Genomic DNA, 18,596 nt, shown 5'->3' with positions numbered 1-18,596 from the left:
TTTTTCTCATCACATCCCTCTTTCCTTTCTTCCCTTTTCCCATCCTCATCCTCCCTCGTCTTCTCCTCTCGTCCGCCCATCTCTTTGTTCTCTGTGACACAGCAAGGCAGGAAGGGAGAGTGTGGATGAGTGTGTGCGAATCCTCCTTCTGCCTTTTCTTCTTGCTCACGCCTCTTGTTTTTCTTCTTCTTTCTGTTTTTGGTGAGTCAAAGAGGTAAGCTGAGGGCCCCCTTTATGTACACAGAGAAAGACAGTGGCCCCATCTTAGTCTCTTCTATAGTGACTATACATGCTGACGCCAGCTGAATAACCCTTTTATTGAAGGAAGGGCAAGTTGTGGAAACATCACAGAGATTAAAAGAGGCTTTGCTGTCATTAGTCTGTAGTCTCTGTCTTTGCTGTCATCAGTGGATGTGTAAATAGGTTTATGGGGGGTTGATGGGGTTAAATGAGGTTAAAAGCAGTGTGTCAAGTATTGGATCGGTCTGTGAGCTAGTGCTCCCAGTATTAAAGTGATATTTCCTGTTTTTCTTCAATTAAGCTGCAGTTGGTTTGAGACCCTTCTACCTGCTGGAACAATTCAATTGGCTTTAGTGTAATACGAGCACAGTCAAATGCAATAATCTCCTCTTACTCTGTCTAATTTCCTTTGGCTGCCTCTCTCAGGACCTCATCGTGGACCAGACCATAGAGAAGGTTTCATTCTGCGCTCCGGACCGTAACTATGACAAGGCCTTCTCCTACATCTGCAGAGATGGGACTACAAGACGATGGATGTGCCACTGCTTCATGGCTCTGAAAGACTCGGTGAGTAGACAGTTCCAGATACCCTTTAGGATTTATATGGAAAAATGTCTGTGTTGCTCTAGCTTTTATATATGCAGTGCAAACATTTCTTTCATTTGTGCCCCCCCCCCCCCCCCCCCCCCCTCAAAAAAAAAAAAAAAAAGATCTTGAGGTTTACTTTCAGTATTTTAAAGGGGCTTAAAAACAGGAAGAGATTAGCAGTGGCAACAAGGGACCGTAATAATTCAGCAACTTGTATCAACAACAGGTAGTAACGGGCACAGTGCAAGTTTAGTTTTTCAATATAGTTTTGATCTCTGCTGTCTAAAAATGCCAGATATTTTCCGCTTATGTGAAATAGTGTTTGGTAAAGTTTGGTTTAAACAAAAATAAAGACTTGTCTATATCATTAAAGCCATTTACGCACTTTGGATTTTGTCAAGAGAATCAGGTCTGGACATACACAACTGGATAACTCCACTGCTGAATTAGGTAAAGGTGCCATCTGTATGTATATTGTATGGATATTTGTTAGGAAGCATGTATCCCCCATCAGGTAATGTCTATAGATGGCTACATGAGTGCTTTGGATGTTTCATTTTCTTATGTAGACATACAGCATTAAGTCACACAAGATACTTGGATCCCAGTTCTAAATTTAATTTATTTACGTTGTTAAAATGTCTGGAGGGAAGTTTTTGTAGCTCTTTTTTTAAATAACAAATCACAGAATAAAAATAAACAGACATTTCACTGAAAATACATCTTCAGCTGTTTTTCATATATTAACACGCATTGCAATCTGTCATACAGGTAAACATAAACACATCAACCCACTCTGTGACAGGTGTCTCAAAATACAGCTGGAGCCAATTAAATGATTGTTTATGAATTTTCTCTACCTGTCGCTAAAATAGTGTCACTGGAATGACCTTGGGATAAGCCGACTGAAATTTAAAGACATCTGCGATAGAACGAGTGCTGGCATAGTATAATGTGGTTCTAAACCCCACAGTGGTTTCATCAAGTTAGACGGCGAGTTGGATTATTAATGTGGATGGAAGAGGACGCAGCACAGACCTGGGGGATTAGGAGAAGGGATTAGATAGAAGCCAGTGGAGTTATCTGCCCATTTGTGTCTCTCTCCATTTCCACCATGCAATATCCATAACTGTGTGCTCATCTTAAACTGGACTCTCTCTTCTGTAATTGCCGTGGCTGTGTTTGTATAAGAAAGAAGCTAAGACAAGCAGCCAGTGTACCAGGGATTTGATGGAAATTATTAATGGCTCAGTGTAAAATGCCATCTGAAATGATTTGTTTTCAGAGGGATAATTTACTTTGACTTTTACTGATATAAAAGTTTCTTTGCAATCCTAAAGAAACTCTATTATGCACAAATACAGAAAAAGGCATTTCAAAATATATATGATAAATCATGATGTTTTGGGACAAGGGAAAGTGTGCAAATGTGTTTTAATGCTGTTTTTTCCCTCTCTATTTGTTTTTGCATCAGGGGGAGAGACTGAGCCATGCAGTGGGTTGTGCCTTTGCTGCTTGCCTGGAGAGGAAGCAGCGCAGAGAGAAGGAGTGTGGTGTGACGGCTTCGTTTGATGCTAGTCGCACCTCGTTTGTGCGTGAGGGCTCCTTCCGCGCCAGTTCCTCCTGCAGCCAGCAGGGCAGCAGTAGTGAGCGAGAAGACAAGCTGCAGGAGAAAAGGAAAGGTAGAAGTTTTTTTTCTTTTTCTTTTTTAGCTGCATAGGCAACAATAGCACATAATATTTACATAAAAACTGTCCTGAACAGCAGTAATTATCGCAATCCCTTCTTCTTCCAGACCAGCCCTCTATCATGCCGGCCCTTCCACCTGGCACCGCCTCCCCACCCGAGGGTGCGGCCTCCCCTATGGAGCGACCAGAACCAGGCGGGCCTCATGCCATCCCCCGCCGCCACGCGCCCATTGAGCAGCTGGTGCGTCAAGGCTCATTCCGAGGATTTCCAGCCCTCAGTCAGAAGAATTCTCCCTTCAAGAGGCAGCTGTCACTCCGTCTCAATGATCTGCCATCCACACTACAACGCAAGACAGATTTCGAGACCAAGAACCCTGGTGAGTGGGAACGTTTTTGATGATATACTGACAAATGTTGACATCTGCTGACCTCCTGACCACAGTCCTGTTTTGATAGAGACTGAAGTTTACAACATTGGAATGTGGGGTAGGGCGACAAAAACTACAGCGCTGTTCCTTCGAAGCATGAGAGGAAGCTAGTTTATATCTGTGCCCAATTCACACTGTCGTCATAATAATAAATTTGGTTTTAGTGACTGAATAATAAAGAATATGAGAAGGTAGCACATGCTTTGATAGGTTAGTAGGTTTACAAATGTCTAAACGTGTGTTGGATGTGTAATTTGGTAATCAAAATGATTGTTCCGCAGTCACACAAACTATATTTTTCATGCTGACATATCATTAATTTAGATGACATTCAGTGATGGCCATCCTTTATTTGTTGCTTTGTCTCCTATTAGCTGAGCAGCATGTTAAGCACCACCTTTTTAATTGTTAGACTGACTGCACCACTACTGAAAGAGCACCAATTATAGTAACAAATGTGTCTAATTTAGAGCTTTTGTGTGAAAGGGGAAGATCCAAAAGTACACTAATGTTTTAGGGTACATAGAAAGTTAACTATTTAAGCTATTCTCTGTATGCTGTGGAATAACCATGAATTCGTTTCACCATTAGTTTTCTTTAAATCAGTATTAAAGCTACTAATATACTTACTAATGGATCAGTAGCAGGATGGAGGTTTCACAGGCAGTTAAGGATACAATATTGAAAAAAATAATGGCAACAAAATAAATATTTAGTAGTGGTAATAGACAATAAGCTATGTTTATAGCAGAAGGATTTATGATATTAACATGTAGATGCTAAAGACTAATATTAGGCTAACTTCATGATGATTTAACCACACTTAATTTACACATGGCATCAAAATACCTCTCAGATACTCACAGGAAAATCAGGCGGGATGTCACTCTTCAAGAAGGAATGGTATCTTTTCTTTTTTTTGTTTGTTAAGGTACTGCAAACCCCACATTTCCAAGTAATTATTTGTTATTCCAAAGAAGTCAAAGAGCATGACTACTGCCTCTACAAACTATCTGCACACCGGGCTGTGTTCCACTTGCGTCATGGTTGTTTGTTGGAGGGTTATTACATTTTCCATTTGGCTTGAGCGTGACATCACTGACCCCTGACTGTACACGTCTGAGTAATCATATTACAGAATAAATCATCAGCAGATCTTAGGTGAATTTACGTTCATGTTTTCGTGGTGGAGCAGGTGTAATCCTGCTTTTTTCATTTTAATGCTCACCTTCCACTGAATACTTGACAAGGAAAAAAGAAGCAGTTATGTGAAGTGCTGTTATTATTGCGATAAGTGACAACGCTGACAGCTGCTGCCTGTGCAACTTTGGGAGCTCTTGGCTTTTTTTAAGGGCAATTAAACATAACTGATTTAGCCCAGACAGGTTGCATAAAAAGAAATACACAGTCCCCCCCACCCCCCACCCATTCTCTGTGGTGCCACAGGATCAGAGTGCTCAGTAGCAAGGCTGATTACAGTCATTAGAAGAGATGAGAGAGAGTTTTTGATATGACTGGAATACTAAACCACAACAGCCACTCTCATTCACTATATAGTCCATCCTTTTATTTCCATTTCCCATTCGCCAGTGACTGTTACCGTATCCAGGGTGGTGGATATGTTGTTGTTTGAAGCTTTAAAGCTTTTTGGAGGCGTGTCATGAAGTAAAAGTGGACCAGCTAAAAGGTCCTCAATTTCCCAAAGTGTCCTCATTTCAGTGGTCTTGGAGGCACAAACTAGTCCCCACATAGACATATAGACAGGTACACACACACACACACACACAGATAAAACCTAAATGGTCTCAGCCAATTCGTCTGCCTGCCTTCTCCCTTGTGACTCCCTCTACAATGTGCGTATTGATTTATGCGGTCAATCAGCTGTCCTGTTTAGCCTTCAGCTACTATTCTACCAGCCCTTGAACCTGCCACTGCACTGAGGAAAACACAGAGTATAGGCACACATGTGAAGTGCTTAAAGTACCTCTGAACTCTGAGAGGCACTGACAAGAGCAGGGGGAAAAAGGGATCACAGGGCTGGTCTTTGTGGAACAAAGGACAGAGAAATCTTTGAAGGGAGACCTTACACATGCCTCCAGCGCCCTCTGTGCCCTCCAGTATAATTCAAGGCTTGTAGCCATACAATGCAGACAGTTAAGAGAGATATACATGTATTAGAAGAATGGATTTGAATGGCACACCAGTGCGATTTGCTACACAATGGGCCCATCTGTTGTAAACATGTATTTCTCTTTATTTTACTTGAATCCCACTCTTGTATTCTTGAATCTGTCTATGTATTCATATTATGAAAGTACAATGTGAAAGAACTCTAACAGGAAGGACGAGGAAAAAACACAAGCATAATTTCTCTGAGGTTGTGAGGGAGGCTCAGGAGACTATGAGCAAGGAATTTTATCTATTTATATCTGCAGTCAGTGGTTTAACCCATGGTTGATGTAAGAAACTTGTGTTTTATTGCTTTTTAGGTCAAACAGTGGCGAGCATCAAAGTATTTAAATGCTCTAGTTTTATGCTTTTGATGCTAACTAGGTCTGTTAATTAATTGTGTATTCCATCTCTTCTTTTCATGCTTTGCTCTTTGTCTCATTTCTTTCTCTCTCTTTCCCCACCTCCCCCTCGTGTGTCCTTATCTTGCTAATACCAGAGATGGATATGGGATTGCCTGGTGAGGGAGACAGCAGTATAAATGCTCTATGTTGCCAGATCAACACCTCGTTCACCAAACCATCAGACGAGCTCTTCTCCAACCCTTCTATGTCTGCAAATGGCCCGCCAACCTGCACCGTGCCCCCTGTTCTGCCTCCACCACCTGCGCCAATGCAAGGTAAGATGAGACTATAATAGATCAATATTAGTTTTGAATTATAACAAGTGGTGGGCAAGTTTAAGTAAAACTTTTACTCCATCACTTCTAGCCACCTCCTCATGGGTACAGACGGAAGCTCCTCTCCACTCTCCTCCTCCGGTTTCTGTGGCGATGCAAATGCAAAGTGGCCACAAACGTACGCCATCTGAGGCTGAGAGATGGTTGGAGGAGGTCTCCAAGGCTGTGAAGGCCCAACAGACACCTCCTCCCGGCCCCGCCATCCCCACCATCCCCGGACCTCCCTCCATCTCCAGTCATCAGATGTCCAGTCAGGCAGCCATGTCAGCTGCCCCAGTGTCCACTGTGCCCATGTCCAAACCTCTTATTTCCGGCCCCTCTGCTCTTTCAGGTCAGGCTCCGATGCCCCTCCCACCAATGTCGATATCATCAGTTCCTCTAATACCTGGACCTCCAGTTTCAGGTCCCCCTATGTCTCTTCCATCCATGTCCATACCCACCATGTCAGGGCCAAGCATGTCTGGAGCCCCCATGATCCAGCCCTCCCTCCCTGGACCTCCAGGCTCACTTCCAAGCTCCATGCAACCGTTCCCTTTGGCTTTTGATAACACTCCAGCCCCAGTGGGAATGTTTGCCAGTCAGCCTGTCCAACCTGCTTTTGTGCCCATGCAGACCTACATGCCAGGTCTAGCAAGCAGTATGACCTATCCCAATGCCAGTGTGCCTGTGGTAGGCATCACACCATCGCAAATGGTGGCCAATGTCTTCTGCACTGCCACAGGCTCGTCGGGCACAGGCAGCACTATGGGCTCAGCCGGAGGAGGAGGACCCAAGGTGGGGACGCTTGGAGCAGTCGGGCAAGCCCATCCCTATCCAGTCCCACCTAGTGCTGTTGGCCACTCTGCAGGTTTTTCAACACCTCCATTTTCATCCACTCCACCTTTATCAACAGCCATTAATGGCCTTGCACCGCACAGCAGCACCACAGTGGCCCTCCAAAATGGGACCTCCAGCACTAGTGGAAATTGTGGCACTAGTAGCAGCTGGCCGCCAGAGGGCAGCCAGCTAACAGCTCCGGTGGTTGATTCCCAAGAGGATGACCGTTTTGAGGCCAAGTGGGCAGCCTTGGAGACAAAACCAGCAGCTCAGCAGCCTGGGAACAAGGCATCCGCTGCGACAGCCAACCCATTTTCCAACAATCTGCAAAAGACTTTTGAGATTGAGCTCTAAGACAGACTTGGCCTCCCAAAGCTGTAGCACTCATCCTGGAGTTAAAGCCTCGGGTCGCCAGGCACTAATTCCAGCATCTTTGCTTAGAATGGGATGCAGGTCCTTACATTTAGCCTAGGATCCAACCTGTGGCAGCCTAGCAACTTGCTGAATGCCCTCATAGGAGCCTACAATGATCTTGCTTTCTTCATGCTCCAATGAAACAGAGTAATTTAGCAGTTTGCTGGACTGTAATCTGAGGATCAGGTCTCTAGCTCTCTAGACTTGATGGACTAAATCCTTTCACTCCACCTGCTACCTGCCTCTCCTCCCTGCTTTCTCTTCTCACTTCTGGCTTTAATTTACCTGCTGGAAGTCCCCAGACGTACTGCACGTGCCCCCTCCAAGTACAGTGTTGAGGGGATGAAATGCAGTTTAGTACTTTTTTTCTTTGAAAAGGGGACTCCACTCAGATGCATTCCAATCCCATGTTTCTTGGCAATTTTACTTGATTTTGGTGGAGACTTTAGCAAATGTGGTTATGTGACAAGATACGTGGAGAAGCAGAGCAGTGACCTGTTGACCGATGAACAGACTGACGCTGATCTTAGCAAAGCACAGCAGAGGTTTCAGACACCTGAAAGGACTAGTCAATGACGTGAGACTCAACCCTACAAATCCAAAAGGAGTTACTGACCAATAGTAGAGATTTATGGCCAAAAGTATTTTATTTATTGTATTTTATTTTTTATTTTAACAGGTTATATGTACTTAAAGATCTAAATCTCAAAGCAGTGTTTCAGGAGCATGTTGTTTTTTTTATTTCTATCCCCTATATTTATTTTTGTTGAATCATAAAGAGTAGGGAAACTACAGGTAGCAGGTTGTAAACAGTTGAAGGTAAGCACTGTGGGAAACTGAATCATGTAACAGGAACCAAATAACCAGGGCATACAGTAATGTGACATGTGAGACAAGTGTGTATATAGCGGCATGTTTCTTCCACCCGTTAGCCGTCAAATAAATATGCTCCACTGCTGCTGCCGAGGCCAGCTGAGTCTGTACGGCTTCACTTTGGCATTGTCGCCCATTTCTGTTGCTAATGCCTAATTTAAAGGGCACTGGGACTTGAAAAATGTCTTCAGGATATCCAGCACACAGACACTCTGGACAATACAGCACAACAGTCCTTTGGACTCCATCTTCACCGGACAAACCCAAGGAACTTTAATAACTCAGTGGATTTAAAAAAGTAAAACTCTGCAACACTGTGCAACTGGTTGGGGGAAAAAGATGCACTACATTCTAACATTCAGAAGTCCTTTTATGTGTTCAAACACAGGGTAAAGTCTCATCATGTACAGTATGATTGTGTATTCACCTCTGCTGTGACGCAGCAGGGCTACACTCACAACTGATTTCTGGACTGTAGGAGAAGAGAAACACGAGCAGATATCGATTCAGGCGTGTGGGCTGAAAAAAAAAGAAAAAGAAAACTGGAAGGGTTTCTGATGTCGAAATATTAGGGACAACAAAGATTCAGTTGATTACCAGAGGGGAAAAAAACCAGCGGAGAGGAAAGATGAAGGATAAGGTGTATGTGAGAGGATGTTGCTACTGTATACCTTTTAAAGAATGGGATGGAGGAAGTCTGAAGGAAGGAAAATCAGATGTGGGTAAAAAAAAACTAAACAAAACAACCCAAGATAAAAGCAAGAGGCAGTTTGCGTGAAAACACGTCGAACAAAGACACATTCATCACCCACGACACGAGCACTGTCTGCCATCTTTGTGTTCCTCAAGGCCAAGCCGCTTTCATTTCACCATCCTATTCCTCGTCTCTTCAAACCTCAAGAAAACAACACTTCTTAATCATGTGAATTTCTGAAAACAATGTTGCTTATTATTATAACTGCAGCCTCATAAACAAGGTTTTTCTCAAACTGTGCGCAACTCCTTATATAGTTAAAACTCCAGTACTGTCAGCAGAGCCTTCAGTGTTTGTCCAAAAGATGCAACCTTACTAAAAGTTCAAGCAGGCCTGTGTAATGAAGGGCTTTTCCATGGGTTACTTCTCTATGTTATTTAAACTACAATCTGACCACAGATGCTCCTGCTATGTTCCTTAGGAACTGAATTGTGTTTGGATATATGGACTGCCACTGATTAGATTTCCTTCTCATTAACTCCCTAGAGCTTAATTAGCTTGTTTGGTCTCTTCCTGTGGCCGGCTTTTCAGAGAAACTAAATTTACATGCCACTGGCTTAATTTACACCACCTCGGCTCCTCCCAGGTTTTACCCCTTTGTTTTCTGATGACTTGATATATCTTCCCCACAGAAAAAAAAAATCCAATCCGCTCCCTCTCTCTACAAAAACAAATCAGATTCCCTCATGAGATCGATGCTTTTATTTTGTTTAAAATCGTTTGGTTTTTTTGCCCTCAACTCTTGTTTGCACGCTCCCCCCCAAAAAATGGTAAATGTAGGTTAATTGTGTTCCGCGTTAAAGCAAACTAAATGACCTCATAAACTTGATTGTAAAACCATAGTTTAGTGATGGTAACAAAGCAAAACCAGTGGAGTTTATTTTTAATCTTTATTTACAGAATTTTTGTATTTAAACCAACATATTTGTATTGTAATTACATTGTACAAAAGATAAATAAAGTAATATAATATTACACCTGCTCGTGATTTCTGGGTAGTGATTGTGGTTTTCTTTTTATCCCATTTTTTGAATCATTTCTTTTCAGACATTTCCCGTCCTTCAGCTGATCTCTTATGCTTAACCCAAGCAAAGCTGCGTTCTCTTTCCTTCTGTTATTATCATTCTGTCTCATACTTGTCGGCTTCGTTGCTGTGCTTTTTCATCAGCTGGATTTAAATGGGTTAAACACTTTTCCCTGGATGCTCTTAAACCACAGTAGAAACCCTTCAAGCGAGCCGATTTAGAGCAGTTATGCTGACATGTTGGATAGTCAGCACCGGCATTTATCTGGGAAGATCATTACGGCTCTCATATCTGCTGGCTATATATGTAACAGTCAGGAGATTGGTTGTGCAGTGCTGCAGACGAAGAGTGAAAAACACCTTTATATGTAACTAAATAAAATGTTATGTCTTGCTTGTTTACAGCAAAGATTATGGTCATTTACAGCTCCGCATGGCAGCATTGCATAATTCACAGATTGAAATAATCCATATTTATCTTACACGAGGCTTTCATGCTGCCCTTCAGTTCGTTCACCGTCTGAACCACAATGGATGAACTGAAGCTTTCAAGCCAGCTTTGTTCTGATTGGATGGCCCTTGCAAGCAGGCTTGAACATCAGGTGGGTGGAGCTTGTGTTTATAGTCAGAGCTATGTGCCCAAGATGACCATATTAAGGATTCTTGCTCTCAGTGAGCAAGGTCCACTCTAATCTGTAGAGAAAAGGAACCGTAAAAAAGTGAATTTTTGGTTTTAAGGTGGGAAATCACTGCTGGATAACTAAGAATTTTAAGAAAAATGTTCTCTTTTTTTTTTCTTTTTGAACATTGAATAAAGGTGGGCTTCCTCTTCCCTGCCCGTCTTTGTGCTGTGCAAACCAAAGTCAGCAGCAACTTCTGGCTGTAGCTTCATGTTTGACAGACATAAGTAAAAGCGGTTTGAAGGGTAATATAACTTAGTCCCAAAGACGGACACAAAGGAATGTGGCTGCCGACAGGTTGAAACAGCTGACAGCTCATAGCCTTATTATACTTCCATTAATCTCCTTTTTTGTTACTTTCCTCTCTAACTAAACATCCTACTCGTGACTAAACTGCTGTCTAATAAGCGCTGTCCTCCATGCAGCCAGGACCGAGTGCTGCCGCTCCTCAGGTCACTAATGGAACCAGACAAGGCCTCTTTTCTTCTTAAGGACCGTGAGAAACTGAGTGAATGCACGCACGCATGCACATACACACACACACACACACTCAGCGCTTGAGCAGTGGTTGCAGTAACTCACCAGTTGATGAGTTTGTGCTGCAGACAAGGAAAAGAGGAGAGATCAGCCCTGCTCAGTAGCTTGTGAAGCTTGTCTTCCAGTCATTTTGGATTTGCATCATGTTTTATGCATGTCAAAATGATTTAATAGCCAACGTTAAAGAAGCCATTATTAGTTGTTCTCAAAAAGCAAGCTAAGGCTTTGTTAATTAGGACAGCCTTCATTGTTGCAGCCATGGTAGCAGTGTGGTCTGTGACATTTGTGCTCCCTCGGGTTAAATCTGGGTTATTTATCAGTTTTACTTTTGGCTTATACATTACAACACTCTACAAAGACAATAACAAACATGGCAAATATTGCCTTTTTGGAATACTGATGTTAGCTTTTAGTTATTTGTGGACTCCAGGGCTGAAAAGTAAGGCCAGCATTGAATTGCCAAAGGCAGCAGTTCTGTTTCTTTGTTGGATGTTTTAAAAGAATTAGAGTTGCCCCTCTGAGAATTAATGTTAATTTGCAGGTGTGTGTGTGTCTCTGTGTTATACCTGTGCACCCTCTTGTTGATGCAAGTATCTAATCAGCCGATCAGATGGCAGAAACTCAATGCATTTAGGCACGTTGCCATGTTCAAGACGACCTGCTGAAGTTCAAAGTGAATATTAGACAAAGCCCTAGGCATTACAAAAAAAAGCACTTTGAATTCACCGTTATTGTAGAAAAGCACTATTTAAGTACCAGTCCATTCACGAGAACAGCCAGACTGCTTTGTGCTGATTGGAAGGCACCAGTAACTTAAGTGACCACTCGTTACAACCAAGGTAGGCAGAAGATCCACTCTGAATGCACAACCTTGAAGCAGATGGGCTACAGCAACAGAAGACCACACCAGGTGCCACTCCTGCCAGCTGGAAGCAGGCTCACCGAAACTGGACCACACAAGTCTTAATTTCTGCTGTGATATTCAGAATTTGGTGTTAACATGAAAACATCAATTCATCCTGCACTGTATCAAAAGTTTAGTAATTTGACCGAACAGCTTTACATTGCATCTTTTTCTCCTTCACAACCCCTTCAAATACTGATGAATCCTCTCTTTTAAGCATGTCTCAGTATAGCCCGACTTAGGTTTCGGTTTCTATCCCTTCCACAGCACTTCAGTCAGGTTAATGTTCTCCCAAAACACTGTTGTGTTCCATTTATGCTTCTGCAGCTATTTGCTGGTATTTTCTTAGGTTGCAGTGCAGACCATGTATATCCCTTTAAGACCACAGTGTACTCATCTTTTAATGGCTGCTTCTGCAAGAATAATACGTCACAAAGCTTAAATCATCCAAAACTGGCTTCTAGAACATGACGGTGAGTTCACTGTACAGTCGCCGGATCTCCATCCAATAGAGCATCTTTGGGATGTGGTGGAACGGGAGATTCTCATCACGGCTGTGCAGACCTGCTGACCGAAATCTGTCGAGGAGTGTTTTCAGCAGCTCGTTGAATCTAGGCAACCCAGTTCTAGCAAGATATACCAAATTAAGTAGCCGTGTGTGTATTCACTTCTTTAAATCAATCTGTAAAAACTGGTCACAAATACGTTTTTTTAATTTTAGGGATTCAGAACTATCATTTAAATTCAACCAGCTGCAGCACCTCCACCTACCTATCTACCTACCCGTACTCGTTACATTGTAGGCTGCTGCATAATGAAGTTGGTCTACATAGGAGATGGAAATGCTTGGTTGCCATGGTGACGTAGTTAAAGATTCAGTAACATCTGAAAAACCACTGGGATCTGCAGAAAAGGCTTCCTATACGTATACATTACAGCGCCGAAATAAATTAAGGTTGCTGAAAATACAATATAACCCTAATGGATTCTCAAGGTGGGTCAGACAAGTGTGTGTGTGTGTGCATTTCTCTTTAAACTGCCTTTTTGTTGCACACCTAGCAGCAGTGTGAGATCACTCAGAACTGATTACATTAAACCAAATCATGTAACAGTGTTTGAATGACCGTTTCTGTGAATTGTGTTTCACTTCAGATTTGTTCTCTCTCTCTCTCTCTTCACTGCCTTTAGTGGATGTGTACAAAAGGAAGGCTGTTGTCTCTTTCAGCCCTTTGCATCACTGTGTATGTGCATATAATTAAATAGGGCCTGTGAGGAAGGATGCGACTGAGTATGTGTGATACCCGCGCATCTGTGCGATAGCAACATCTGATAGCTGTATAAGAACAGACTTGGTAATGGTTTTTGTGTAATGGACCATGGCCGGACTGTCAGCTCTGCACCGGATAATGTATCCATGCTACATGCACACACTCATTTATCCTTCTTATCGCTATTTGATCGCACAAAAAGGCACAAACACGCTCACGTGCATACTGATATTTCCTGCACGTCAGAAATCTCGTCAAGAGTTTCTCGCACTCCAGGACTCGTTCTCTGCACACTTGTGCGATACGGCCACATTTATTAGATATACTGTTTGCAGTGTGACCTCGCAGTCCTTGAAGCTTGAAGGAAGTAATTACATTGATTAATTGGATGTGGTTCCTATTGATTAGCGCAGCATCTGTGTCTACTGTTTGGCACACAGCTGGCTCCACCAGCACGACATAGTAATGTATACATTAAGGACGGGTCTTAAACAAAGCAAAGCAGTGATCCATTTTTGTACTTGTGTACATATTTAAATAAGCCATGACAAGCTTCTACTAAGGGGGTGCAGTAATATGCACTTGTCAAAACAAAAAAGCAACAAAAACACACTAAGCCCTCAGGGATTAAGCCAACTTCAAATACCAAGGCAAGAGCAGGGGCCTGGTTCTCCTAACAGAGCTCAGTTTAAAATCAAATAAGACTCCAACCACTTTCTCTTTTGGGCTCCTGATAACAGCCTTCCTCCTGCCCGCCGATATAAGATCTTAAATTGTATTGCCTCAAACAATCAGCTCTTGAGATAACGGATCCAAAGGAGAGCTTGACCGGCTTCTGCACATCATCACGAGTAGGAATTTGTCTCAGAGCCCTCAGCTCGGTGCATCCATGAGTCTCCGTGTCCTCCTGACCTTCTTGTGTGTATTTCCCCTGCTATTCTCAAACTGGACAGGGTAATTTGTTGCGCGATACAGATCAAAATTCAATAATCCTTGAATTAGATGATGATTTATGTGTAAGGAGACAAAGAAGAGTATTGTGCGGGCAGAATTTCCCTCTGGGTACAGACCAGAAGGCCTTGGACCGGGGAGTGCTGCCTCACTGTGCACAAACACAAAATGAGCACGGGCAGTGAGAGAGTGCCGGCTCCTACCACCCCCTGCCAGCAGCTGTCACTCATCAGCACTGGGTGCCAGAGAAGACCAGAGCGAGTCAGCTCTCGCCCATTGTTTGCGCTCCTCAAATCGCCCGAGCAGTGAAGTAAATCGTCTATTTACTATGCCAGTAAACCAGAGGGGACTTTCCTGTGTGCTGTAATACCTAATAAGCCTATAGCAGACGGAGATTACAACTCTTTAAAATGGAGCCATCTCCTCAGTGCTTAGTCACAAGCTTAATCATTTATGTGACAGATTGTCAATATGAGTAAACCCTCTGATATTTATGCCTTCTTTTTAAATGATATCATGCAACACGAGCCCTGAATATCATTTTATTTGCTCTAAGTTTGCCATGCAGAGCTTTTCTGTTTTTGTAAAATGCTACAACTTGGGGAAAAAGGTTTTATTTCACTGAATAAATACCTTTAGAGGCTAAAGTAGAAAAGAATAAGCAGTCATGAGAGGTCTAGCAGTAAAAGAGTGATGCCTCCCAGGGTATACCTGAGAAGGTGTGGACAATTCAGACAATGAAGCCCATAGACCTATGCACTGCCACTGCAAGGCCAATGAAGGTGCAGGGGACATAACAAATAATATAGTGATCAAATCACTCTCACGTGACTCTACTGAGGAGCACGTATCCATCTTCCTACAGCATCTAGCTCTGTTTGTGAAGCAGTGGGAGTCGAGTTCTGAGCTTCTTGAAATCACGAATAACTCACTAGCTGAGAAAATGCACATTTCTAACTTCCAAATAGGACAGCTTCATTGTAAAATCCCCTGCTGGGACTCACTCAGGACACTTACCAGTAGGTGGTCTCATACAAAATTTACTAAGCTCCAGCCGCATTATTTATGCTCATCTGGCGCCCTCCTGTGAAAACACGAGGAATCACAACATGGGCCCGACAACCTATTTCATGCTGCTACAAGATTTGCTCATGCCAGTGCTGCAGGAGCTCTGTAATGTCTTTAAGTATGTATGTGCATGTCTTTACAGCCTTTAAAGCCAACGCTTAAAATTCAGCTGATACCAGTATCATAGGGCATGCTTTTTGTTTTCCTTTTTAAACTTCTTTACACGGCCTAGAATTGCTGCATCTGCAAGCTGCTTTGGAACCCATCTCCCGCACTGCTGCTCCTCTCAGGCAGTCCTCTTGACTAAATGACACATCTGTAGTCATTGATTGCCTGCTCTATTCTGTGCAGTGGGTTTCAGTGTTGCTATGCTAAGCTTCCTCTGGTTTTCCATGTTTGCAAAGAAGAGCAGGGGGATCTCATAAAAGCAGCCGAGACCCTAAAAATGAAAGCTGCAAATCGAAATTTAAACCTTCTTTTACCTGTTTTAGTTCTGGCTGAAATATCATTAACAATGGCTGATAAATATCTGAATCTGAAGAGAAGGAAAACTCTACCAATACTCATTTTCCCACTGTGCCACGTTATTACTGTAATTCTGATTCAGTAAAAAGACTAGATGTTACAATCCCTGATAATGCATTGCTTTAAATGGAGAAAGAGGGATGGCTGTTATGAGGAAAGGCAGCCCAGAAACTTTAGCAGTTTGGGACACATCGTCAGTAGTGGACCTTGGATTCATCGGGTGTTTCGGCCATTATCACTAGACACCCTCATCTAAGGAGGCCCTGCCAGGGTTGATCAGGCCCGGAGTGTGTCACTGGTTTATGTTAAATTGTTTTTTCTCTTCTTCTTTCTTCTGTTTGGTTTTCTACAATCTATTCACTGCAACTAAGAAATAATACTTACCTCTTTGACATTTATGGAGCTTCACTTCTTCAAAGGGATAGAAAAGGTGATAGAGAGAAGTAAGACCAAAGGGACAAGATAGGAGAGAGCAGAGAGGAGAGCCGGAAGGGGGGGGGGGGCGCCCGATGTGGCTTCCCACACCTCCCCACTGGATTGGGCTGTAATTAATAATTAATCTGCAAAATTCACTGGAAATCTGCTCATAAAATACTGGTGTGGCGGGGCATGGTCTGCGGTGCTGCTGCAGGGGAGATGGACGCACCTGCACGGCCTATTCAGTCACGCCTCGCTGGCATGAAAAGCTGTGCTGCCTGTCTGTGGTTGTTGTTATTGGTGACAGCAACTGTAATAATAAAGAGATGCTGACAAGTATTGATCTGTCATCGGGTCTGCCGTGGGTCATTTTCTCATCTACTGAGACGAAAATAATAATGGTGCTGTAAGTTTTTGCTTTAAATTGTAGCATAATTAAAACTTTATCAAAAATAATTACTTTCTCAGAGATCTGAGAATTTAGGCTATTGTTGCTTTCCGTTTTGATGTTTTCCTTCCCACTATCACGAAGCGCTTGCTCATAGGAGGTCATCTGATTGTTGGGGTTTTCTCTACATTATTGTAGAGCCTTTACCTTGAAATATAAAGGATTTTGAAGTGACTGCCTTTGTGATTTGGTGCCATACAAATAAAACTAATAAGTAAATATAATTGAATTAATTCGGTCCTAAACTGTTTGGGCTTTACAACAGTGGATTTAAAAGTCATCGCCTGAGTCTTTAAAAAGTCTCGATATCTTTAAATCAGACCTTCCCGTGACAAAACCTACTTCAGGATACTCATATATAGTAACCATGTAACACCCACTTTAAGTGCATCATCACGTTTCAGCAGTCACGCTCTGATCCAGGACCTGGCACTGAGAATAAAAACTCAAGAGGCTGGTGGCTTTTTCAGCAGGGTGTCTTGTTCAGACTTAGTGCTCCTGGATTTTTCCACAGTGCTTTGGAGACCCCCCCAGCACAAATACGCGGGGCAGTGCAAACCAGTCACTCAGCTGAGACCACCAGCACCACTAAAGTGTTTCTCCCAAGTTTCCACATGTTTTGCACCTACAGAACCTGTTTGTACTGAACCAGTTAGTTTTTGAGCAGAACTGCCTTGTGTGCTTGGGAAGTAAACCATAAGGAGCTTATGATCTATATACACACAACGGCAGAAATAAAAAAACAAAAATCGGAAAATTCACATTTTGTGCAGATACCTCAGATTTGTCCATCATGTTTTCAAGTTATTTACTTTGATTTGCTGTGGCATCGGCAATCTATTCACAGACATCCCTCTCCAGATCTCTCGTGTCCATGCTGGTGCAATGTGGAATTGGTTTTTGAAGAACATGAGGACTACTGCATGGATTTACTGTATCCATCTATACTGTATGGATGGTCTCATTGAACACCAGGGACAATGAACTTCAGATGACCTTGAAATGAAGGTTGGAGAGGGAGAGAGCGAGAGGAAATTACTTGGGAATACGTGTGTATTTACAGTAAGATTAATACAAGTGTATTTTAGTCCTACAGTAACATCTTTGCCTCCATTTTCATGTGTACAAAAGCGAGCTGCTGACTGACTCACAACAGTGCAGGGCCATTAGTTTAGGCTGGATTTCATCTGTGGAGACTGCAGTTGACTCCAAGGTAACATGAACACCAGAATACAAAAGCCAATAAACAGAAACAGAGGAGAGGCGATGAGGACAGGTGCAGCAGAGTGGGAAGCTTTCAGGTTGAAAAGAAACTATTGGAATTCAAAATCAACGCAGGACAGGTCACCCACAGAAATCGACCGCATCCTTTGAAGAGCTCGACAAAACATCACTTCCACTCTGGAGAGAACAGAGATAAAAGTATCAAACCGAACAAAGATGCAGGAGCAAGAATCGAAACGCTAGACAACACAAGACACTAGTTTAAAAAAAAACAACAACAACAAACTTGGAGCAAAGCTTTGAATTAAGTTTGGAAAAGATGCGTTTTGTATTGTATGTAATACTCTGAGTACCTAATATTGCGCGAGACGGGAGGGTTTTTATTAAATTATATGAATTTATCAGTATCTTGTACCTCTGTTATTGCAGTTTATAGCTGGTGGAAATGAGCTAGCAGCTAAATCTGGGACGAGGCGTTCTTGTACAAGATTAATGTTTTTGTGCTGACAAATAAAAAAGAAAAGTGTGAAGTGTCCACAATCCACACTGTTCCAGCTCATCAGTGAAACAGCCAGAAGGTCAATTCATGGCCTGGATGTGCATGACTCACCTGCACTGATGATGGAGGAGATAATCACAGCAGCAGGATGACTTCAGAGGAACACAAATACATGTTTGGTTTTTATGCACTGCATTCATTATATGGATTCAAATATTAGACTTTATCACTTTTACCTCCTCGCAGAGAACTTCTGCACGATAACTACAGAAATGGCAACTCTTTATGTAACAAGACCGACTGTACACACATCCCAGCCTCTGCTTCTGTCACATTAACACG

At 42.6% G+C, this 18,596-nt stretch overlaps 1 protein-coding gene across 3 annotated transcripts in view; it reads left to right on the top strand.

Annotated features, from left to right (window-relative positions):
• Positions 1-9,684, top strand: part of numbl (NUMB like endocytic adaptor protein) — a 66,191-nt gene extending 56,507 nt beyond the window's left edge. For all 3 annotated transcript variants that reach the window (XM_085131552.1, XM_085131550.1, XM_085131549.1), the window contains exons 5-9: positions 667-807; positions 2,303-2,510; positions 2,624-2,893; positions 5,613-5,792; positions 5,884-9,684. In XM_085131552.1, coding sequence (XP_084987678.1) covers positions 667-807; positions 2,303-2,510; positions 2,624-2,893; positions 5,613-5,792; positions 5,884-7,022 — 1,938 coding nt within the window. In that variant the 3' untranslated portion in view covers positions 7,023-9,684. The remainder of the gene's footprint in view (positions 1-666; positions 808-2,302; positions 2,511-2,623; positions 2,894-5,612; positions 5,793-5,883) is intronic.
• The last annotated feature ends 8,912 nt before the right edge of the window (positions 9,685-18,596 follow it).

Source organism: Neolamprologus multifasciatus, chromosome 14, assembly GCF_963576455.1.
Source record: "Neolamprologus multifasciatus chromosome 14, fNeoMul1.2, whole genome shotgun sequence".
Taxonomy (NCBI): Eukaryota; Metazoa; Chordata; class Actinopteri; order Cichliformes; family Cichlidae; genus Neolamprologus; species Neolamprologus multifasciatus.
Note: the sequence above shows the minus strand (reverse complement) of the source record. Positions and strands in the feature narration are given on the sequence as shown.